The sequence below is a fragment of the Leopardus geoffroyi genome, chromosome A1 (assembly GCF_018350155.1).
Source record: "Leopardus geoffroyi isolate Oge1 chromosome A1, O.geoffroyi_Oge1_pat1.0, whole genome shotgun sequence".
NCBI classification, from domain to species: Eukaryota; Metazoa; Chordata; class Mammalia; order Carnivora; family Felidae; genus Leopardus; species Leopardus geoffroyi.
Genome location: NC_059326.1, coordinates 206159653 through 206185000, shown reverse-complemented (window position 1 = coordinate 206185000; position 25348 = coordinate 206159653). Strand labels below are relative to the sequence as shown.

The window sequence follows — 25348 nt, the reverse complement described above, 5'->3', positions numbered from 1 at the left end:
CTCAGTTTTTAACAGTCTCTTATGCTTTGGCTCTCTCCCACTCTAACCTCTTTTTTTTTTTTTTTTCTTTTTTCCTCCCCCTCCCCCATGGGTTCCTGTTAGGTTTCTCAGGATCCACATAAGAGTGAAACCATATGGTATCTGTCTTTCTCTGTATGGCTTATTTCACTTAGCATCACACTCTCCAGTTCCATCCACGTTGCTACAAAAGGCCATATTTCATTTTTTCTCATTGCCACGTAGTATTCCATTGTGTATATAAACCACAATTTCTTTATCCATTCATCAGTTGATGGACACTTAGGCTCTTTCCATAATTTGGCTATTGTTGAGAGTGCTGCTATGAACATTGGGGTACAAGTGCCCCTATGCATCAGTACTCCTGTATCCCTTGGATAAATTCCTAGCAGTGCTATTGCTGGGTCATAGGGTAGGTCTATTTTTAATTTTCTGAGGAACCTCCACACTGCTTTTCAGAGTGGCTGCACCAATTTGCATTCCCACCAACAGTGCAAGAGGGTTCCCGTTTCTCCACATCCTCACCAGCATCTATAGTCTCCTGATTTGTTCATTTTGGCCACTCTGACTGGCGTGAGGTGATACCTGAGTGTGGTTTTGATTTGTATTTCCCTGATAAGGAGCGACGCTGAACATCTTTTCATGTGCCTGTTGGCCATCCGGATGTCTTCTTTAGAGAAGTGTCTATTCATGTTTTCTGCCCATTTCTTCACTGGGTTATTTGTTTTTCGGGTGTGGAGTTTGGTGAGCTCTTTATAGATTTTGGATACTAGCCCTTTGTCCGATATGTCATTTGCAAATATCTTTTCCCATTCCGTTGGTTGCCTTTTAGTTTTGTTGGTTGTTTCCTTTGCTGTGCAGAAGCTTTTTATCTTCATAAGGTCCCAGTAATTCACTTTTGCTTTTAGTTCACTTGCCTTTGGGGATGTGTCGAGTAAGAGATTGCTACGGCTGAGGTCAGAGAGGTCTTTTCCTGCTTTCTCCTCTAAAGTTTTGATGGTTTCCTGTCTCACATTCAGGTCCTTTATCCATTTTGAGTTTATTTTTGTGAATGGTGTGAGAAAGTAGTCTAGTTTCAACCTTCTGCATGTTGCTGTCCAGTTCTCCCAGCACCATTTGTTAAAGAGGCTGTCTTTTTTCCATTGGATGTTCTTTCCTGCTTTGTCAAAGATGAGTTGGCCGTACGTTTGTGGGTCTAGTTCTGGGGTTTCTATTCTATTCCATTGGTCTATGTGTCTGTTTTTGTGCCAATACCATGCTGTCTTGATAATGACAGCTTTGTAGTAGAGGCTAAAGTCTGGGATTGTGATGCCTCCTGCTTTGGTCTTCTTCTTCAAAATTCCTTTGGCTATTCGGGGCCTTTTGTGGTTCCATATGAATTTTAGGATTGCTTGTTCTAGTTTCGAGAAGAATGCTGGTGCAATTTTGATTGGGATTGCATTGAATGTGTAGATAGCTTTGGGTAGTATTGACATTTTGACAATATTTATTTTTCCAATCCATGAGCAGGGAATGTCTTTCCATTTCTTTAAACCTTCTTCAATTTCCTTCGTAAGCTTTCTATAGTTTTCAGCATACAGATCCCTTAATCTTTGGTTAGATTTATTCCTAGGTATTTTATGCTTCTTGGTGCAATTGTGAATGGGATCAGTTTCTTTATTTGTCTTTCTGTTGCTTCATTGTTAGTGTATAAGAATGCAACTGATTTCTGTACATTGATTTTGTATCCTGCGACTTTGCTGAATTCATGTATCAATTCTAGCAGACTTTTGGTGGAGTCTATCGGATTTTCCATGTATAATATCATGTCATCTGCAAAAAGCGAAAGATTGACTTCATCTTTGCCAATTTTGATGCCTTTGATTTCCTTTTGTTGTCTGATTGCTGATGCTAGAACTTCCAGCACTATGTTAAACAACAGCGGTGAGAGTGGGCATCCCTGTCGTGTTCCTGATCTCAGGGAAAAAGCTCTCAGTTTTTCCCCGTTGAGGATGATGTTAGCTGTGGGCTTTTCATAAATGGCTTTTATGATCTTTAAGTATGTTCCTTCTATCCCGACTTTCTCAAGGGTTTTTATTAAGAAAGGGTGCTGGATTTTGTCAAAGGCCTTTTCTGCATCGATTGACAGGATCATATGGTTCTTCTCTTTTTTTTTGTTAATGTGATGTATCACGTTGATTGATTTGCGAATGTTGAACCAGCCCTGCATCCCAGGAATGAATCCCACTTGATCATGGTGAATAATTCTTTTTATATGCCGTTGAATTCGATTTGCTAGTATCTTATTGAGAATTTTTGCATCCATATTCATCAGGGATATTGGCCGGTAGTTCTCTTTTTTAACTGGGTCTCTGTCTGGTTTAGGAATCAAAGTAATACTGGCTTCATAGAATGAGTCTGGAAGTTTTCCTTCCCTTTCTATTTCTTGGAATAGCTTGAGAAGGATAGGTATTATCTCTGCTTTAAACGTCTGGTAGAACTCCCCTGGGAAGCCATCTGGTCCTGGACTCTTATTTGTTGGGAGATTTTTGATAACTGATTCAATTTCTTCGCTGGTTATGGGTCTGTTCAAGCTTTCTATTTCCTCCTGATTGAGTTTTGGAAGAGTGTGGGTGTTCAGGAATTTGTCCATTTCTTCCAGGTTGTCCAATTTGTTGGCATATAATTTTTCATAGTATTCCCTGATAATTGTTTGTATCTCTGAGGGATTGGTTGTAATAATTCCATTTTCATTCATGATTTTATCTATTTGGGTTATCTCCCTTTTCTTTTTGAGAAGCCTGGCTAGAGGTTTGTCAATTTTGTTTATTTTTTCAAAAAACCAACTCTTGGTTTCGTTGATCTGCTCTACAGTTTTTTTAGACTCTATATTGTTTATTTCTGCTCTGATCTTTATTATTTCTCTTCTTCTGCTGGGTTTAGGCTGCCTTTGCTGTTCTGCTTCTATTTCCTTTAGGTGTGCTGTTAGATTTTGTATTTGGGATTTTTCTTGTTTCTTGAGATAGGCCTGGATTGCAATGTATTTTCCTCTCAGGACTGCCTTCGCTGCGTCCCAAAGCGTTTGGATTGTTGTATTTTCATTTTCGTTTGTTTCCATATATTTTTTAATTTCTTCTCTAATTGCCTGGTTGACCCACTCATTCGTTAGTAGGGTGTTCTTTAACCTCCATGCTTTTGGAGGTTTTCCAGACTTTTTTCTGTGGTTGATTTCAAGCTTCATAGCATTGTGGTCTGAAAGTATGCATGGTATAATTTCAATTCTGGTAAACTTATGGAGGGCTGTTTTTTGACCCAGTATATGATCTATCTTGGAGAATGTTCCATGTGCACTCGAGAAGAAAGTATATTCTGTTGCTTTGGGATGCAGAGTTCTAAATATATCTGTCAAGTCCATCTGATCCAATGTCTCATTCAGGGCCCTTGTTTCTTTATTGATCGTGTGTCTAGATGATCTATCCATTTCTGTAAGTGGGGTGTTAAAGTCCCCTGCAATTACCACATTCTTATCAATAAGGTTGCTTATGTTTATGAGTAGTTGTTTTATATACTTGGGGGCTCCGGTATTCGGCGCATAGACATTTATAATTGTTAGCTCTTCCTGATGGATAGACCCTGTAACTATTATATAATGTCCTTCTTCATCTCTTGTTACAGCCTTTAATTTAAAGTCTAGTTTGTCTGATATAAGTATGGCTACTCCAGCTTTCTTTTGGCTTCCAGTAGCATGATAAATAGTACTCCATCCCCTCACTCTCAATCTAAAGGTGTCCTCAGGTCTAAAATGAGTCTCTTGTAGACAGCAAATAGATGGGTCTTGTTTTTTTATCCATTCTGATACCCTATGTCTTTTGGTTGGCGCATTTAATCCATTTACATTCAGTGTTATTATAGAAAGATATGGGTTTAGAGTCATTGTGATGTCTGTATGTTTTATGCTTGTAGTGATGTCTCTGGTACTTTGTCTCACAGGGTCCCCCTTAGGATCTCTTGTAGGGCTGGTTTAGTGGTGACAAATTCCTTCAATTTTTGTTTGTTTGGGAAGACCTTTATCTCTCCTTCTATTCTAAATGACAGACTTGCTGGATAAAGGATTCTCGGCTGCATATTTTTTCTGTCTAGCACACTGAAAATCTCGTGCCAATTCTTTCTGGCCTGCCAAGTTTCAAAAGAGAGATCAGTCACGAGTCTTATAGGTCTCCCTTTATATGTGAGGGCACGTTTACCCCTTGCTGCTTTCAGAATTTTCTCTTTATCCTTGTATTTTGCCAGTTTCACTATGATATGTCGTGCAGAAGATCGATTCAAGTTACGTCTGAAGGGAGTTCTCTGTGCCTCTTGGATTTCAATGCCTTTTTCCTTCCCCAGTTCAGGGAAGTTCTCAGCTATTATTTCTTCAAGTACCCCTTCAGCACCTTTCCCTCTCTCTTCCTCCTCTGGGATACCAATTATGCGTATATTATTTCTTTTTAGTGTATCACTTAGTTCTCTAATTTTCCCCTCATACTCCTGGATTTTTTTATCTCTCTTCTTCTCAGCTTCCTCTTTTTCCATAACTTTATCTTCTAGTTCACCTATTCTCTCCTCTGCCTCTTCAATCCGAGCTGTGGTGGTTTCCATTTTGTTTTGCATTTCATTTAAAGCGTTTTTCAGCTCCTCGTGACTGTCCCTTAGTCCCTTGATCTCTGTAGCAAGGGATTCTCTGCTGTCCTGTATACTGTTTTCAAGCCCGGCAATTAATTTTATGACTATTATTCTAAATTCACTTTATGTTATATTATTTAAATCCTTTTTGATCAGCTCATTAGCTGTTGTTATTTCCTGGAGATTCTTCTGAGGGGAATTCTTCCGCTTGGTCATTTTGGATAGTCCCTGGCGTGGTGAGGACCTGCAGGGCACTTCCCCTGTGCTGTGGTGTATAACTGGAGTTGGTGGGCGGGGCCGCAGTCCGACCTGATGTCTGCCCCCAGCCCACCGCTGGGGCCACAGTCAGACTGGTGTGTGCCTTCTCTTCCCCTCTCCTAGGGGCGGGATTCACTGTGGGGTGGCGTGGCCCGTCTGGGCTACTTGCACACTGCCAGGCTTGTGATACTGGGGATCTGGCATATTAGCTGGGGTGGGTAGGCAAGGTGCACAGGGGCCGGAGGGGCAGGCTTAGCTCGCTTCTCCTTAGGTGATCCACTTCAGGAGGGGCCCTGTGGCAGCGGGAGGGAGTCAGATCCGCTGCCAGAGGTTTGGCTCCTCCGCAGAAGCACAGAGTTGGGTGTTTGCGCGGAGCGAGCAAGTTCCCTGGCAGGAACTGGTTCTCTTTGGGATTTTGGCTGAGGGATGGGCGGGGGAGATGGCGCTGGCGAGCGCCTTTGTTCCCCACCAAACTGAGCTCTGTCGTCAGGGGGCTCAGCAGCTCTCCCTCCCTTTGTCCTCCAGCCTTCCCGCTTTCCGAGCAGAGCTGTTAACTTATGACCTCCCAGACGCTAAGTCGCGCTTGCTGTCGGAACACAGTCCGTCAGGCCCCTCCGCTTTTGCCCGCCAGACTCCGGGGCTCTGCTTGGCCGGCGAGCCGCCCCTCCGCCCCGGCTCCCTCCCGCCAGTCCGTGGAGCATGCACCGCCTCGCCGCCCTTCCTACCCTCTTCCGTGGGCCTCTCGTCTGCGCTTGGCTCCGGCGACTCCGTTCTGCTAATCCTCTGGCAGTTTTCTGGGTTATTTAGGTAGGTGTAGGTGGAATCTAATTGATCAGCAGGACGCGCGGTGAGCCCAGCGTCCTCCTACGCCGCCATCTTCCCCGGGCTTCCTCACATAGTTCTTTAACTGACCTGATCTCTGAGCCTTTAGAGGCTTTGCTTTGAATGCATGATAAGTACAGCTGATCAAATGAGAAATTATTTTCTGGGCTATAGCAGCAAGTGACCAGAATAATTTCATCCCAGGGGTGAGATGAAACCAATCAAGGGCCAGAGATTTTCCCCAAGCACTTTTGCTCAGCATTAATGTTGCTGGTGTTCTCATGGGAGAAGATATCAAATTCGTCATACAAACATCACTCCTGTGGAAAGGATAACTGAAATGAAACATAAGGGTCAGGCAATGTGAAAAGCCCATCACAGCATAAATCTTTTGAATTTCAGTAACTCTGTCAGATAGTAATTTTTTTAGATCCTCTTACTGAAAGTCCTTCTCAAAGACATTTATGCCCTCTTCTCTCTTAGGAAGCAGATCATGAGGGATATCTGGTCACTTAAAGTTTGGAATAACTCAGGGCAGCCACATTAAACATTAGTATTTGCCATCATGAGATGTAAGAACACAGGGATTGACACTCTGTTGGCCCCAGACCTGGCCTGATGTCTTTTTAAATAAATTCCTGATTTCTTCTATATAAAAGTTACATGATCAAGAATTCTTATTTATATGGGGTAATTGGTCAGTTGAGTTCTGGTTACAGTTTCCTAACCATGTTCTCAAGAGACACATGATAGAATCATCACAAAGGCCCTGTGTCATTTCACAAAGGAGTCTGAAAATGAATTTATCCAATGGTGTTTAAGCTATAATAATAATTAATAGTGGCAATTTAAGCTAACACTTAAGAAACCAAGGTTTATCTATAAACCAAGGTTTTTATTGTTATTTTACATATAAGCAGAAAAATATCCCTGATTATATCCCAAAATAAAAATTTGCCAACTTTCTTCAAAATAAGTGCTTCTCATCTGGTTTCAATTTTATCACTGGTAGGTGCATATCTAGCCCACATTAATTTAGTCCCTTGTCAAGTTCTTAATTGTGCTTTTGTCTTAATGCCCTTGGCTTTTACTTAAAACATTATTAAAAGAAAAAGACTGTTAGAAAATTTGCTATAATTATTGTTCTATAAAATTATTATCTCCTATAAAATTGTTGTAAGTAAATTATCTTTTGGAGTTTAGTTTCAGGACAAATCTCATTTTTCTTGAGGTAATAGCATGTATCTCTCTTTTAGGTTACCACTACTGTGTAGCTTATGATGTTCCCACCTGTCAGGAAACTCAGAGACAAATCTAATGCCCAATGAGAGAGGTTAAGTATATTTTTTCTTTTTTGGGGGGTCCTAATCTTATAATTTTATTTATTTGAGTGTGTACCTTTTGGTTGTTCTTCCTATCATTTTGGAAGTACAGTGGAGTCTAAAAGTTAATAAAGAAGAATTAATAGAATAAGAGAAAAATGAATTGCACGCAGTCAAATCAGGTTTAAGAAAAAAGGGAGGCCGGCAGAAGGTCTACCTGAGTTCTTCAGTTCCTCGACGCTAAACTGGTAGAGGAGGTCATACACGCCGCCCAGGGAGCCAGAGGTGAAATAGTGAGTCCCGAAGTCATCAAATATCCGACTATACAAAGCAAAGTTGTATTCTAGAGGCAGGTGGTTAAGTGCTTTCAAAAAGACATCAGAAAGCTGCAGATCTTTAGTTTTCATCGTGAAGTTTGAGACTTTTATCACCTTATGGACCCTAGTAAAACTAGAATCCTAAATGGAAGAGGAGAAAAGAGGAAAGAAAAGAAAGAAAACAAGATGATTAAACGTAATAAAAGCTTGAAGTGTCAAGCCTTGAAATGTCATCTATTTATCACTAGCTGCCTTCCAACCATAACATGATAACTTTAACTCTCTATGGCATGATCTCACACACAAAAACATAATTTTCATTTTATTTTCCACAACTTTTTCCTGCGATGTCCAAAGTGCTGAACAGATAAGATGATCTCAGTCATGTAAACTGTGACTGAAGCATAGGTTTGGTAGGCATATCAAAAGAGATCAATAGGCATACCAAAGGCATACCAAAAAGAGATCAATCAATTATCAGAAAAGTAAATCTTTCACTCTTGCTTGTCAATCATAGCTGTGTCCCTACTGAGTTTTTATTTAGAAAGACTTGCTGATGCAACACGTCGAAAAAGGATTGCATATATTTTTAATTGGAAGTTACGCAATTGAGATTCAAGTCACAACTTTGTCACTAACTGGCATTTGCATTTTCTAGGCCCCAGTTGTCTGTGAAATGTCACCTGGTCTATAAATGACAGTTATCCACCAGATGACATACCACACCCCTTTCAACTCTAAGATGCTGTGATTCCAAATTACTCAGGGTTAAGATTAAACAAAATTATTTATATTCTCTCTCTTCCACCCATCAACAGAAATATTTGTTTGAGAGTTTTTTTATTCATTTCTTTTTATGTTGGGTTAATTTATGATTTGATGGTTGGTATTATACCCAAATCTCATTCCATTAAATTATTGTTCTACATATCCACTGAGTTTTATGAGTGTATCCATGTATGCTGTTCTTAAAAAAATTATATAATTTATCTATTTCTCAATTTTAGCAAATTGTAGTATTTGAGTAATAGGAGCAGAGAGAGGAGCATATTTCAGCAAAAGAACTTTATCGTAGCTGTAAATTATTAAATCGCTGTTTTCCTGTGTGCTATAATTATGGCATAAAATGTCTGCTAACACAAAAGAAAAGAAATAATCACAAGTATTGAAGAAGAGTCACCATTCACTCCCCTCCCTCTGTCTTTCCCTTTGCTTCTCTCCTACCCCTTTCCACCCCTCGCCCTCCCTTTTTGCCTTTTAACACATTTATTGCTCAGCTACCTCAGATGCTGTGGACACAGAAATGGGCAAGGTAGACAAAGTTCATCCCTTTGAGGGGCTTACATTTTCATTGTCCATCAATTCTATTTTTAAGTTTAATACTTGAATTTTGTCACAGAACCATGCCTTTAGAAAGTTGGAGGGACATTATGCTTTTAGTAAGAAGCGCACCCACTTCCAGAGTATCTGAAATACCTGTTCAGACATGGACATTGGAATGGGTGGTTCAAAATTTCCAGGTTGCTCTACCAACTAAATTATAAACATACAAGTGAAACTTTGGTAACTCAACTCAGCACAAGCCAAGCATTTATCAAATGCATCATGGTTAAAATGGGGCTATTTTAGGCTAACCCATTACATGACAGTAGGTTATTAACTATGTATGATCGGGATGCCTGGATGGCTCAGTCATTAAGTGTCCCAACCCTTGGTTTTGGCTCAGGTCATGATCTCACAGATCGTGGGTTCGAGCCCTGTGTCGGGCTCTGTGCTGACAACATGGAGCCTGTTTAGGATTCTCTCTCTTTCTCCCTCTCTCTCTGCCTCTCTTTCTATCTCTCTCAAAATAAATAAACTTTAAAAAATATTTAAAAAATAAAAAATGTATGATCTGTCTCAACATTCTGCGAGATCTTGCTTTATTTTTACCATCTTTTTGTGGGTTCAACTTCATAAAGTAATTCAGAAAAGCACTGAATCTTACTGAGACACCTGGTATTTTGACTTTGAAACAGATTATCTGCCTAACAAATGTTTAGTTAGATCTGTGATTGATGAAATGAATAAATAAAGCATTAAGCTCCACTGGAGGGAGTGGATTGATTTTTCAAGTTTGTGGTACCTTGTTTTCACTATTTGAAGACTAAGAGACGTTGCAGTAGTGTTTTCTTTCTTTTTTTTTTTTCTTTTTTAACATTTATTTATTTTTGAGACAGAGAGAGACAGAGCATGAGTGGGGGAGGGTCAGAGAGAGAGAGGGAGACACAGAATCCGAAACAGGCTCCAGGCTCTGCACTGTCAGCACAGAGCCCGACGCAGGGCTCGAACTCACGGACCGTGAGACCATGACCTGAGCTGAAGTCGGACGCTTAACCGACTGAGCCACCCAGGCGCCCCATCAGTAGCGTCTTCTACTTAACCCAGGATTTCCTTATTCTGTTGCGATCTAATCAAAGATACTGGGTAGAACCCGATGAAGTTGACAATTTTGTAGGTCAAAAATGGGTGAATATAAGCAGTTTCAAAAGTTCCAGCTGCTACTGTGAATAGCCTAAAATGTTCCCAATTTGGGGCAGACTCTTAGAGGATCAAATAACATCTATTTATCCACAGATAAGGGTTTTACAAGTTTTCTCTAGCATGGCTGAAACATTTATAAACCAATTCTGTCAAGCTAATCTTAATGTTGAGACTGATGTATATATCTATGTCTCTTTCTACATGTCCATTTTCCTTCTCATTTTGGACTATATTTTTAAGCAGTTGTTTCCAATCTTGGCTATATCAGAATGAGCTGGGGGCTTAAAAAAAGAAAACCAGAATCACATGCCCAACCCCAGATATTCTGAATCAATATATTAAGAGAAGGGCCATGGGATATATATTTTTACTTCCTACTAATTCTGATAACTAACTTGTCTTCTTTGTAAATTTTTAAAATTAGTTTTCTTTATTTTTGAGAGGCAGAGAGAGACAGAGAGAGACAGAACACAAGTGGGGGAGGGGCAGAGAGAGAGGGAGACACAGAATCGGGAGCAGACTCCAGGCTCCTAGCTGTCAGTACAGAGCCCGATGAAGGGCCTGAACTCACGAACCGTGAGATCATGACCTGAGCCGAAGTCGGACGCTCAACCGACTGAGCCACCTAGGCGCCCCAATACTAACTTGTCTTAAGAATATAATTTGCATTAGTCAGCCATAAGAAAGAATGAAATCTTGCCATTTACAATCGCACGGATACAGCCAGAGTATTATGCTAAGTGAAGTAAGTCAGAGAAAGACAAATACCAGATGATTTCACTCATATGTGGAATTTAAGAAACAAAACAAATGAACTAGGGGGGAAAAAGAGAGAGACAAATAAAAAAAACAGACGTTTAGTTATACAGAACAAACTGATGGTACCAGAAGGGAAGTGAGTGGGGGGATGGGTTAAAAGGGATGGGGATTAGGGAGTGCACTTGTCTGATGAGCACCGGGTGTTGTATGGAATTGTTCAATCTCTATATTGTACACCTAAAACTAATATAACACTGTGTTAACTGGAATTAAAATAAAAATTTAAAAGAAAAAAGAATATAATTTGCTAAGTTTGAGAGACACTATGCTACCTATAGCCCATTCTAAAGTGAACTAACGATATGTTATAAAAGGAATCATTTTATTCCCTCTTTTTTTCTTTTATGTGTTCATATCACCAGAACTCTACTCTTTTCATAGTTTGTTGAAATTATGAATAACAGAATGAATGAACAAGCAGATAGCTTGAGGTATAATGTAGTGGATATAAACAGTGGGCAAAAATCAGAAAGCTGATTTCAATGCCCGACTCTGGCATTTACTCACTGTGACATCACAGGAGCCACTCAGCTTCTTGAGTTTTAGTGTAGTACTTGGCACATGGTAGATATTTGATAAATATTTCTTGACTTCAGAATAAATACATGGACTTCATGTACTCACCTGTAAAATGTTCTTGAAAATATCTACTCTGATTCCCCCTTAGGGTTCTTTTCAAGATAAATGAAATTAGCCTAGGAAAAGTATCTATAAATGGGGCTATTATATATATATATATATATATATATATATATATATATATATATATGGATGAATAAATAAATGTGTGAGAGGCACTATGGTAAGGGCAGGAGGAGCCATAAAATGATGCCCTCTAGCTGCTGTTCCCCTTTGTTCTGGTTGTGGTTCCTCTTTTCACCGCCCCTTCACACTCTATGATTCAGGGCTCAGTCTTCCCATTCATCTCTTTGGAAGGAGCAAATACCACTGAGAGTGGTGGTTTTGGGAGGAACAGAGACTATTTTATTTTTTTTTAAGTTCATTTATTTTGAGAGAGAGAGAGAGAGAGAGAGCAAGCATGTTGGGGAGGGGCAGAGAGAATCCCAAACAGGCTCAGCATTGTCAGTGCAGAGTCAGACACAGGGCTTGAACTCAAGAACTGTGAGATCACAACCTAAGCTGAAATCAAGAGTTAGACATTTAACCAACTTGGCCACCCCAGACACCCCAGGAACAGATATTATTTTAAAAGAACTTTGTAAATGTTTAAAAATGTCTAATAGAAATCTGTCTCCTAAATCACTTAAGAGCTGGAAAACATGTCCAGGAGTTTTAATATACAAATAATAAAAGAAAAAGGAAAGGAGGAAGAAAGATTACTGGATGAAGATATATCTTTACATATTGAAAGAACTTTGTTAGTTCCTGGCAAGATTAATGGAAGAAGTCTAATATTCAGATACAACCTAAATTATAAACAACAACAATAAAAATTATAAATTTCCAGAGAAAATAAAAGAAAGACAACCAGTTATCCATGTGATTTTTCCTATGCAACAACGAAAAGTAGAAGATAGTGGAATAACATCCACTAACTACCAAGAAAAGAAGACTATGATTCAAGATTCCTATATTTGGCCAAGATATTCCTTATCTTTATTGCTCAGGGAAAATGTAGGCTTTTTAGATATATAAGGACTTAGGGAGCAAATGTATAGACACACACACACACACACACGTACGTATATAAAATATTACACAGATATAAAATACAGACTATGAACTTGGAATTTATAAGTGTTATGTGAGGAATCTTTAAAATAGACTACACAAGAGTCAGGATAAAATACAAATGAACATATGTAATATAAAACTGAACACAAAACAAACCTAGCGAATAGCTTGGAACACAAAGGTTTTGAACTACCTCAGTAAAATTGAGGTTTTGGAGGCCTGTAATGATATTGGTAGGGGAGCAGAACGTAGACCCATTCTCAAGGAGATAGTGGGAATGGGGTGTGGGGAAGTAAAATATCTTTTGGGGGCTGTAGATATTACTTCATGTGATAAAAGAAAAAACATAGGCTTAATTATGCTTGTTAACTAGAGAAAGGTCATCACAAGCAGAATTTAAAAAGTTTAGGGGCACCTGGGTGGCTCAGTTGGTTAAGCATCCAACTTCAGTTCAGGTCATGATCTCACAGTTCATGGAGTTGAGCCCTGCATCGGCTCATTTGAGCCCTCTCTGCTGTTAGCAGAGAACCCACCTTGGATCCTCTGTTCCCCTATGTCCCTCCCTCATTTGCACTCTCTCTAAAAAAGAGAGAACTTCCAAATGTTCTAGTAGAACTTCCAAAATGACCAAAAGGGGTAACCAGAAATGTGACAAAGACAGCCATAGTAGAGAAATAGGAAACAGCAACAAAGTAAAATGAGTATGAAAAATTAAAGATGGAAGAAACATGATCAAGTATTTCAGTGAGTTTGTTAAATCAGAGAAGGCAGAATTTCCCTAGCAAAGTTCTAATTGTCAGATTATGTTAAAAAAGTAAAGTTCTGTTACATGTAGCTTATAAAAAATACACCTAAATCAGTAAGACAAAGAAAACTTAAACAGAACACAACCATAAACACAGCCAAATGTATGCAACATTATACATATCACTTCTATAACTTTTGAAATGGGATTTATCAACAAACTAAATCTATTTAAATTTGTGTTCGAAATCTTGCCAATTTGATATCAAAAATTCTCTCCTCTCATTGCATGATTGCTGGACTTAGTGTTAACTTTCAGAAAAGAATAAAAAGATTGGGAACCATTTTTATTACCTTTTTGTGGGAGGCTTGAATGGCTTGTTGGAAGGCAGAATTATGGGTGGTGCTTTGAGTTTTCTTTGAGGAATAAAAAATTGGTACATGAAAGCTTTTTTTCTGTTCGCCCTGGAATGCAGCTTGTTTATTTTCATTTTTTGTAAGAGGAACTAAGTCCTTGTAGAAATCGGTTTCTAAATCATCTTCTTCAGTTTGCACCTGGAGAAAAATCCATATGAAATGGGATGAAACTTAGGAAATATTAGAACTACTTGTTAAGATCTCAGGCAATGATGCTTCATTCCTTTATGCATTCAATAAATATTTGTTGAGAACCCATTTTGCTAGATATAAAGGAAAAATTAGTTCCTGCCCTCCATGAGTCAATAGTTTAGTTAGAGAGACAAACAAGCACAGACACTTAATCCAGTGTGGGAAGTGATGTGCTCCAAAAGAGGTTGTCCTAAATAATCATTGAACCCAGAGGGGCCACACCAGGAAAGTCTTCGTCAAGGAAACAACTCCTAAAATGATATTTAACAGCATGATAAAAAAAACGAGGGCTATTCCTGGTCTGCCTGTGACTTTGAGCCTCTTTGCAATCTAACTGAGGGTATCTTCCAGAAAATTGAGGCCTAGCAGATGGGAGCACAGATCCTGTCCTTCCTTGCTCTGGTTGCATCCCCACCCACTTAGACTTATTTAGATGTTGGGCATCGGCACTCTACTGGCTATGTCTATGGGACAGAGGACAAATACTTGATTGGTTCTGCATGGTGGAGGGTTATAATCCTTCACTGACTGGGTCTGGAAAGAGGAGGAAAAAAAAAAAAGCCAGTGGGACTTGACTTGAAGTAGGAGTGGAGCAGGGTATTTTCCCAGTACAAGTTAAATCCCTGTTATGATTATGCTGGCAAAAAGGGACGATGGATGAATTTTAAAAAAAAGTTGCAAAATAAATTGATTGAAGAGTACTTTATGTTAAAGATGCCTGTCTGGTTTGCAATGGAAAAATTTCTTGTTTTAAAATATTCAAAATTAAAATGCACTGTGAGGCAAACCACATGTCACAATCAAAGAGCTTGTACAATTAGTGGAGGAAAGACAAAATAACCCAGTTGCAAAAGAATCTTGCTCAATAGTAAGATTCACTCAAAAGTTCAATGTGACTTTCAGATACTACAGGGCATGCAAGTTAGCCTTTAAAGGGCCCCAAAATGAAGCTCTTCAGTTAGCAATGAAGCGATACAATTCTATTTAAATATAGCTGCTGACATTTCTTTACCATTTCTCTAAAAAAACTCAGACTACAAATATTTTGTTTTATGAATTAGCTCTTTTTTTTTTAAATATGAAATTTATTGTCAAATGAATTAGCTCTTATACACAATAAGATGTATCTGCTTAAAGGAAAAGATATTTGCATGTAAGGAAGGGGGCTCAGATATCCTGGGCAGCAGCTCAGAGAAAATCTACCCATGGGTGAGCAGGGCTGAAAAATTAGACTGAACTGGAAACCTGCGGCTGGGCCTTGAATGCCCTGAGAAAGTATTTGAATTGACTTGTAAAGGCAAGATTTTGCATATAATAGGTTCTTTAAAACTATTAATGGAATGAAGGAAAAATTGGGAGTGTTACTGTGACATCTGTGTTTTTGCAGAGATCAGGTTAACTATAGTTAACTAAAGTGGAGGCAAGGAGAGCAGTTGTAAAAAACTGTTAGAGGAAGTCAAGTGAGACAAGATAATGGCCAGGTCCATGGGGTGGCAGTTGGGTGGAGAGAAAGTAGGGCATTTGAAAGATATTTAGGAAGTAAGTTCACAGAAATTGTTGACCAAGTAGGTGTGGGGGTGACAGAGGGAGAGAGGGAGAGAGGATGGGGATGCTCTTCCATGAAAGGGAACTTGCAAAGCCAAGGCAGCTTTTGAAAGGATAGATTTTCCCAGGAAGAGATGTTAACCAAACTCTGGGAACAAGGTTTTAATCTTCACTTACACATTATTATTTTTTAAAGATATTTTTTAAAGTTTATTTATTTATTTTCAAGAGAAAGAGAGAGAGAGAGAACAAGTGAAGGAAGGGCAGAGAGAGAGGGAGACAGAGGATCGAAAGCTCTGTGCTGATAGCAGAAAGCCTGATGCGGGGCTCAAACTCATGAAACGTGAGGTCGTGACCTGAGCTGAAGTCGAATGCTTAACCGACTGAGCCACCCAGGTACCCCCTCATTTACATATAATTACATACATTGCTGAGCCCATCCATCCTCACTGTGGATCCAGTGGGCTGATGACCTAGGAATTTATGTGTGTTGACACTTACTTTTGTGTTTGAAGAAAGGAGATGGGTTTGTAAGGAGGAGCAGAAGGAGATAAGAGGGACTGGAAGAATGGAGACCAGTGGCAACTGACTTCCTGTGCTATGAGTGTCAGAGACAGAACCTGAAGTTGTGAATTTCACATGGGATTTGGGGAGGATTTGAGGGACTGCAGAGCTATGAAAATTTTTAGGCTTTGGGATGCAGCAAGGAGCCTGTCTAAGTAGGCCAGTGTATTGTTAAGAATCAAAGTCTAGCGGTAACCATACTCTGCAGTTTGCTGTTGACAGCAAATGCTTAGCACACAGCGCCGCCTAGAAAAAGAGAGCAGGATTCCTGAGTAAGTGGTGCAACTCTGCGGACTGATGCAGGGATGTTATGGTGGCAGAGCTCTGCACTTGGCAGCTGGGAGATCCTGAGGGGAAGAATTCTTCCTATGGACTTCTGACTTCCTAGCCAAAGCTTTCCCTTCCCTTCCTTTCACGAGCCTCTTTGTGTACCAGCCAACCTGTTGTTTCACCTGTCTTCATGAACTCCAATACTATGGGAGAAGGGAAGTCAGATGCCTGCTGAATTTCTCCTCCTCTATTGTTCTCAATAAGATACAGCTTACATTTGCACAGCTATCTGCTAATAGCGTGAATGAAGTAATACAGGGACCAGTGAAAAGTCCACCACTCTCTTGTGACCTTGACTCTGGTTATTCCCAAACTTTTGTTTGAAGAAATATCACCATGACCTTCGTCAGCAGTTGAATAGTACCTAAGACTCAACAACATATAGTTAGAGATCAACTCAGGTAGCTTCTTGAAGTTCGACAAGTTTTAGATCTACATTGACAATGAAATGAGTCTATTTTATTCTGGATGAGGATTTTCAGGCTGTACTTCCTGATGTAACTAGCCATCCAGACTTGGGTTACCAAGTTATGTGGGTGGATCCAGTGGTCTGTTGGTGAATGTTCAAAAACCAGCTCTCTGCCAAGGGGAAAACCTGTGATTTACTACAGCACTTGCCTTTTGTTTTCCTATCATAGCTGATCCCAGCTGCCTGTGTGATGCCCCTTAACTCAAACTCGGAAAGAGATGCACAGCAGCAAATTATTATATAGCATTTTTGTAACATAGATTCAATAGATGTAAGTAACCTCAAGAGCATCGATGGTACAATGTAACAAAATAATGGAGAATTGATAAACTTTGGGTAATTATCACCTATGCTTTTAATATTTTTATTTAATTGTAAGATTATATATCTAATATTCAGTCATGGCTATGTTTACCAATTGGCTTCCGAAGTTCCCAACAATTTAAGGATTGGCTCTTTTAAGCTGGAAGAGCTGGCTCTGGTACATCATTCATGAACCTCACAGGTGATAACCTTTTCAATGGTAGTTTTGAAAGGTACTCAAACCTGGCATGCATCGCACAGTTGTTAATGTCTTTCTTGCTGTTATGGTCAAGGGCTCATCTAGCTTCAGCAGCACTGCACTAAGAGCCGTGCCATTTACTTGTTGCATAACTCTGAGAAAGTTATCTAAGTTTGATCTCCTATTAGTAAGATAGATATAAACAATCTTTTACTTTTCTGGGAAGGTTGTTACGGGAATTGAGTAAGACAGTACAAGCAAACACCTTCAAAACTATCAAGTATGAAAAGTTTAGATAACAAATTTGCCCTCATCTCATGAGCTGAGTTTAACATGTTAATTGTAAAAGTGCATGACATAGATGCTTGCTGAGAATACCTAAGTATTGGGTGGGAAGGATCACTGTATTTTAAAAGTAACGATATGGATTGATTGTTTAGGTTCAGTGTAACAGTATTACATGTAAACGTTTGGGTTTTAGCTCTGTCTCTAAAGCCTATTCAATACAATACATTTTTTTAAAGTTTATTTATTTTGAGGAGAGATAGAGACAGCGCAAGTAGGGTAGGTGCAGAGAGGAGAGGGACAGAGGTACAGAGCCTGATGCAGGGCTTGAACTCACAAAACTGTGAGATCATGACCTGAGCCAAATCCAAGAGTCGGATGCTTAACCGACTGAGCCACCCAAGCATCCCTCAATACAATACATCTTAAGAGTAATGTTATTATTGACCGAATTACTATTTCTTTGGAATGGTATCTATTCTGACTTCCTATTTATCATACCAGCAAGACCTTTTCCACCTCCCTTGGTGGTGGTGGACCCCCTGGAATTAGCATCTTCTGGATCTGTGGGGAGATAATGGGGAGTTTCTTTACCTGGTCACATGTCACTTGTTACCCATGTCACTTCTATCTGCAGGCAGAGATTGGACTTTTTGGGGTCAGTCTCCCAAAAGGTATTTGAATTTGGCAGTTAGTCCCCAAGGACATTTCTTATGCCCACTAATATATATTAGATAGCTTTAAATTAAGCTGATCAAATTGGAAAACTACTGGTATTTGTTATACGTAAAAGGTTTTCTAAAGGAAGAATTGAATGACTTTTGCTGAAATCACACTATCCATAAAGTAGTCTCAGGAATCATTAGACTCCCTGAAATTCTCTCAAACATGTCAAATTTGTATGCATGGATGTTACCATTAAAATCACATCTTTCCTCTGCTCTTATTATAAATTAAAAGAAATAGGTATTGATGGGGTACCTGGATGTTTCAGTTGGTTAAGCATCTGGCTGTTGATTTCGGCTCAGGTCATAATCTCTTGGTTTGTGAGATCAAGCCCCTGATCGGGTTCTGTACTGACAGTGTGGAGCCTGCTTGAGATTCCCAATCTCCCTCTCTCTCTCCCCCACTTCTGTTCTCACACGCATGTGCATGCTCTCTCTCTCAAAATAAATGAATTGAAAAAATTTTTCTCCTTTTTTAAAAGTTTATTTATTTATTTATTTATTTATTTATTTTGGGAGAGACAGAGAGAGCACAAGTAGGGGAGGGGCAGAGAGAGAGAGAGGGAGAAAGAGAGAGAGAGAGAGAGAGAGAGAGAGAGAGAGAGAATCCCAAGCAGGCTCCACACTGCCAGCACAGAGTCCAATGTGGGGCTGGAACTCATGAAGCCATGAGATCATTACCTGAGCCAAAATCAAGAGTTGGACACTTAACCAACTGAACCACCCAGGCACCCCTACACTTTTTTCTTTTTTTAAGAAATAGACTGTTTAGTTCAACAAATGTAGAGGGTCTATGTATAAGGCACTGGGCTAGATTCTGCGAGTATGTAGCATATCACTCATTACACTTAGGAAAACAGAAAAGCAAATCAACTAGTAAAATAGGAAGAAAGATACGAACTACCCCTGTTACACTTAGCTTCATCTTGATATTTTAAGAAGACAGGCACTCTTACATGTCTGAGTGTTGTGGTTACCTGAGAGAAGTAGCTTTGGTGGGAGGAAATTCTGAATAAAGCAAACCATTTATCTGTGTGGGATATGGTACATCTAAATGTTTACTGGAGAAAGAATGGACTCTGCAGTTTGGGAAGCCTGGGCTTGAATCTCTAATCCACCACTTACCGGCTGTTTGCCTATGGGCAAATTAGTTACATTAGTTTTCTCATCTGTAAATTGATGATAATAACACTGACCTCATTGAGTTGTGGAAGGATTAAACATCAACCGTAATAGGTGATTTAAAATGTTCATTACCTTTGTATTCTGTCCCTTCATTCATCAGTAATTTTTCATTGGAAATTTTGCTTATCATCACCATCGGCACTGGGTTGCCGCCATGATAGGCTGTCATACCTCAAAGTTGACATTTTCCAAATTGGCTGGAACACGGTATGGATTACTTGCTCTACTGCTTTTGACAGCTTTACATATTCCTCCAGTGAAAGAGTTATCAAGGACTTCTCCTCTGGGCTCTCCTGCTAGCAAATGAAACCTGGAAACAAAGTAATTTTCAAGAATTCAATACATGTAGAGCAATCTTTAAAATTTACTGTGCTTATATGAAAGAAATTCCTTTCTTAGACATTTTTGACTCATGACAAATGACTTGAAGAAAAGCCCCCCCCCACCTTTTTTTTTTTTTTTTCGTTTATGGTGAGGCATCCAGAAATTGCTGGAAGCCAAAACTCAGCCCCTCTGGCTCAGTTAGATTCCTCCCTATTCCACTCAATTATTCTGGGCTTTTAGCATGAAAAAAAAATTAGGTTTATTTTATTTTATGACTTATAAAACCGGTGCAAACTTTGGAAGCAGATTGTAAAATAAATTATTACATAATTAATGCCATTCTCAGTTCACTTCCTTCAGTATGATACAGTAAAGGAATTCTTATAGAGAGCTAGTAATTAAACATTAATGACAATATTTTAATAAAATTGTAATATTGTTTTTTAATACCTGTAATAATATTTAAAATTTATTCAACAAATGCTTACATTTATTTATTCCCATGTATGTATTTACTATATGTATATTTTACACATGTATTTACTATATATGTATACTTACATATATATACATATATATAGTATATGTAAATATATATGTATATGTAAATGTACGTATATATTTATTATATGTATGTATGTATATCTGTATGTATATAGTAGACATGTCATGCACTATTTGATCTATATTTAATGTCACTATTATATTTATTTAATAGTTGTGATAATCATGTGATGTAGATATAGATATAATTATTTCCCCTATTTTACAAATGAGGGAACTCAAGGATATTAGCACAAATCAAGTATTTAGTAAATTATAGAAATTTAAGAAATTGTTTTGTGGTAGATGAAAAACTTCTCTAAGATGCCACTGGATTTCCTAAAAACAAAAATTAACTATTCAGACCTCATCAAGATAAAAAAGTTCTGCACAGTGAAGGAAACAATCAATAAAACTAAAGGCAACCGACAGAATGGGAGAAGATATTTGCAAATGATATATCAGATAAAGTGTTAGTATCCAAAATCTATAAAGAACTTTTCACACTCAACATTAAAAAAGCAAATAATTTGGTGAAGAAACGGGTAGAAGACATGAATAGACACTTTGCCAAAGAAGACATCCAGATGGTTAACAGACACATGAAAAGATGCTCAACATCACTTATTATCAGAGAAATACAAATCAAAATCACAATGAGATAACACTTCACACCTGTCAGAGTGGCTAAAATTAACAACTCAGGAAACAACAGATGTTGTGGGGATGGGGAGAAAGGAGAACTTTTGCACTGTTAGTAAGAATACAAATGCATGTAGGCACTGTGGAAAACAGTATGGAGGGTCCTCAAAACACTAAAAATAGAACTGCCCTACAACCCAGCAATTGCACTACTAGGTGTTTACCCAAAGGATACAAAAATGCTAATTCAAAGGGGCACATGCACTCTAATATTTCTAGCAGCACTATCAACAATGGCCAAATTATGGAAAGAGCCGAAATGTCCATCGACTGATGAATGGATAAAGCAGATGTGGTATATAGATATATATACACAATGGAGTATTAGTTGGCAATCAAAAAGAATGAAATCCTGCCATTTGCAACAATGTGGATGGAACTGGAGTGTATTATGCTAATCAATATAAGTCAGAGAAAGACAAATATATTATTTCACTCATATGTGGAATTTAAGAAACAAAACAGATGAACATAGGAGAAGGGAAGGAAAAATAAGATAAAAACAGAGGAGGCAAACCGGAAGAGACTCTTAAATACAGAGAATAAACTGAGGGTTTATGGGGTGGGGGGAATGGGTGATGGGCATTAATTAGGGCACCTGTTGGGATGAGCACTGGGTGTCATATGTAAAAGATGCATCAGTGGGTTCTACTCCTGCAACCAATGCCACACTGTATGTTAATTAACTTGAATTAAAAAAAAATTAAATAGAACTACCAAAAGAAGATGCTAATATATTTATAAATTCTTATAGATATTAATATGTATTCTGTGAAAATAAGTTTTGTGTCAAAAAGTTTGATAATGCTGGATTACATATGATGAGATAATAGAAAAATATATGTAATGATCTGTGCCCCTAGCTCCTGGGGCTTCCTAAGTGATAAGAGCACTGAGAGCATCTTTTGTTCTAACATTTGGTTTTGGTTTGTTTTTTTTTAATGTTTATTTATTTTTGAGAGAGAGACAGAGTGCAAGCAGAGGAAAGACAGAGAGAGAGAGAGAGAGATGCAGAATCTGAAGCAGGCCCTGGGCTCTGGGCTGTCCGTACAGAGCCGGTGCAGGGCTTGAACTCACAGACCGTGAGATCATGACTTGAGCCAAAGTCGGACGCTGAACCAACTGAGCCACCCAGGCACCCCCTAATATTTGGTCTTTGATCCTAGTTTCTGACACAGGGCTCCTAAATCCCCTAGAATTTCCTGGGTGATAAGAGTGTCTTTGTTCTAATGAGGTGACTTTTGGTAGGCTCCTGAGTAGGGGCTGGTCACCAGAAAGACCAAGCCATTTTAGAAGCTTGGAATATCCAGCCTTATCTCCCACCTCTTGAGAGGGGAGAGGGGCTGGAAATGGAGTCAATGATGGATCATGCCTACATAAAAATCTCACGAGTATGGGGTTCAGATTGCTTCTCAGTTGGTACACATGGAAGTGCTGTGAGAGTGGCCTCCCTGGTGGGGGCATGGAAGCTCCATGCCTCTTCCCATATACCTTGCCTTACTCATCTCTTCCAACTGGAGGCTCATCTGTATTGTTTTTCATATCGTTTTTATCATAAACTTGTAAACAGTGTTAAAAAAAAGAAACAACAAAATGGAGTCACTTGGGCTAAGCTTCATGTCAGCAAACCAAGACTGAATGCCTAATCTTATTGCAGCTCTCAATTACCTTCCTAGGAATGTGGCCTTAAACCAGCAATGTGGAATTACCTGGTCAGCACTAGTGAACTAATCTGCCTGATTGACCCCTGCCTTCCCTCATAGGAAAGTGACCTTGCCTGAAATGATCCACTCTTTGCAAAAACTTCCTTGCTCCATCTCCTTCTGCCCATAAAAGTCTTCCATTTTGTATAGTTCCTCAGAGCTCCTTTCTATCTGCTAGACGGGATGCTGATTCATGAATCATTGAATGAAGCCAATTAGATCTTCACTTACTCAGTTGAATTTTGTTTTTTAACAATAGTAAGTAAATTGTTTTACTGAGTTCCATGAGCCATTCTAGCAAATTAATCAAAGAGGAGGGAGTCCCGAAAACCTCCTAGGTGTCAGAATCATAGGTGACAATTAGAACTTATGATTAGCATCTGAGGGGGGTGGTCTTGTGGGACCAAGCCATTAACCTGTGGGATTTGACACTATCTTTAGGCAGATGGTATCAGACCTTATACTGTTTCATACAATGTACTTAAGAATTTGTCACAAACAAGAAAGGGCTTGAGAAAAATGGCTCCAGGTCATGAGGAATCTATAAAGGCAGCAGAGAGCCCAAAGATAGTTTGATGAAGGTGGTTCTATGAGGGCCATCCTGAGGAATCTTTTAGGAGTTAATTCAACTATGTAGCAATTTTCACTTTCATTCATTCTCCTCCTTCTGCGGTATTTAACTTGGCTTTAAATATTTTGGTGTTTCAAATACACCATACTCTTTCATATTTTAAGTTTTTAAAGTGTTTTTATCTAGTTTGGCGTTATGTGTCATATTCTGTAACTTTTAAAATTTAATTAAAAATTATATATACACACATAATGTAAATATGCATGTGTGTACCTGTGTGTGTGTGTGTGTGTGTGTGTGTGTGTGTGTGTATGTACCTAGACTGAGGCTAAAAAAAAACAAATAGTATGCTGTTATTGCCTGATTCTTGCTTCAGGTTTAATACCTGGTGACTGCTGCTGGCAATGTAGGAATGTTGATATGTCTTGTTAAATTCTTTCTTGGGGAGATGCTACTTCAAAAAAAGTATGGCTGGGGTGCCTGGGTGGCTCAGTCAGTTAAGCGTTCAACTTTGGTTCAGTCATGATCTTGTGGTTCATGGGTTTGAGCCCCACATCAGGCTCTGTGTTGACAGCTCAGAGCTTGAATTCTGTGTCCTCCTCTCTCTCTGCCCCTCCCCCACTCACACTCTGTCTGTCTCTCTCTCAAATAAATAAATAAATAAATAAACAAACAAACATAAAAAGAAGAGGTATGGCTACCTAGGAAGCTACTGTTTTGGGGTGGGAATGTGTTAGAGAGGGGGCAGAGATTCTAAGGCCAGCAGATTAGAAAGAGATTCCAGTAAACAGCTCTCAAAATTCTCAGTCCCTGGAGAGGCGAGGAGAGGACTGGCTGTCCCTGAGCAGCAGGTTTTGCTCATTTCTGAGAAACCTTGGGACAACAGCTCTGGTTGGCAGAGGGCCCCATGGTCCTTTTGCCAAAGTACACATAGCATGTGGTCCTCCCCATCTGTAACTCTAGAGTCTAGACCAACTGAGCAAGAGGTGAATTTGTAATGTCACCCCTCATCAATCAGAACATTAAAAAATGTGATTATCAGTGGGAGTTTTTGGCTGAGGCTTTCTTCCAGGGAAAGGAAAAGAAGGAAACCATTTTTATACATTGATAAGAAAATGTTATTGAAACACTCTCACTGAAATTAACTCTAATTAGGAATTCTAAGGACAGAACCTCAAACCAGTTTGTAGTCATCCAATGTACACAACAACCCAGAAACATTCAATAACTTCGTTATAATGTAATGAGTTAATGCAGAACTAGTTCTAGAACCTGGATCCCTTTACTTCCAGGCTAGTAGTTGCTCCCCATTTTACTTCTATCCTTGAATTTGGCTCACTAGCTTCTGGTTTTCATTCTACTCAAATAAGGTTGTATTTGCAACTACTGCTGTTTGTCTTTGGTGCCTCCAGGTTTCATATTATACAAGTCTGGCTGCATAACTGAAGACTTAAGAGTCTAATACAAAGCAATAAAAGCCTATAGCAAACTATTTGCTTTCTGGCCCAAAATTGATGGGAAAAAGAGAGTACAGGAGATTATCTGTACTGATTTTCCTTATACTTCCAACTAAGGTTTAGTTCTGTTTTCATTGTCTTATATTTCCCAAAGTATTCTGAGACATTGGCTCGGTCCAATGGATTTAGAATTCCTTGCCAAGCCTCCAATGTCCTCATGACCTAAAATAGGAATGTTAGAATTGCTGAGTACTATTCAAAGACTGGAAGGAGGTTTGCCCGGTCTACTGACATTTCTTCCAGTATGTTCTCATTTCTAAGGTGGATATTGTCCTAAATCAGAATGTAATGGTGGGAATAACCTGGGTTTTGAAATCTGGATTTTCATTCTTGTGTCAGCATTTACTAGCTGGTAGACTTGGGCATTTTATCTCACCTTCCTGAGTCTCAGTTTCCTAGTTTGTAAGGTGAGCAAGTAGGACAGGTGACTATGCAGGTGTGATCCCGCCTTTAAACTGTCCTGACCTATCAGTGCATCACATAGTTCATGCGAGAGGAAGTTTGGGTGCCTTAGCCATGTTCAGTTCACCTCTTACCCTCTTTTCTTACCATCGTTTGTTTGTTTGTTTGTTTTTATAAATCACCTTTCTTTATGTTTGCCTCACTCCTTTCCTT

At 39.0% G+C, this 25348-nt stretch overlaps 1 protein-coding gene across 2 annotated transcripts in view; it reads right to left on the bottom strand.

The window, feature by feature from the left end:
• Positions 1–25348, bottom strand: part of C6 (complement C6) — a 71211-nt gene that overhangs the window by 31094 nt on the left and 14769 nt on the right. For both annotated transcript variants that reach the window (XM_045439351.1, XM_045439343.1), the window contains exons 6-8: positions 19545–19683; positions 13514–13714; positions 7279–7519 (exon numbers count right to left, since the gene is read on the bottom strand). In XM_045439351.1, the coding sequence (XP_045295307.1) occupies positions 7279–7519; positions 13514–13714; positions 19545–19683 (581 nt within the window). The remainder of the gene's footprint in view (positions 1–7278; positions 7520–13513; positions 13715–19544; positions 19684–25348) is intronic.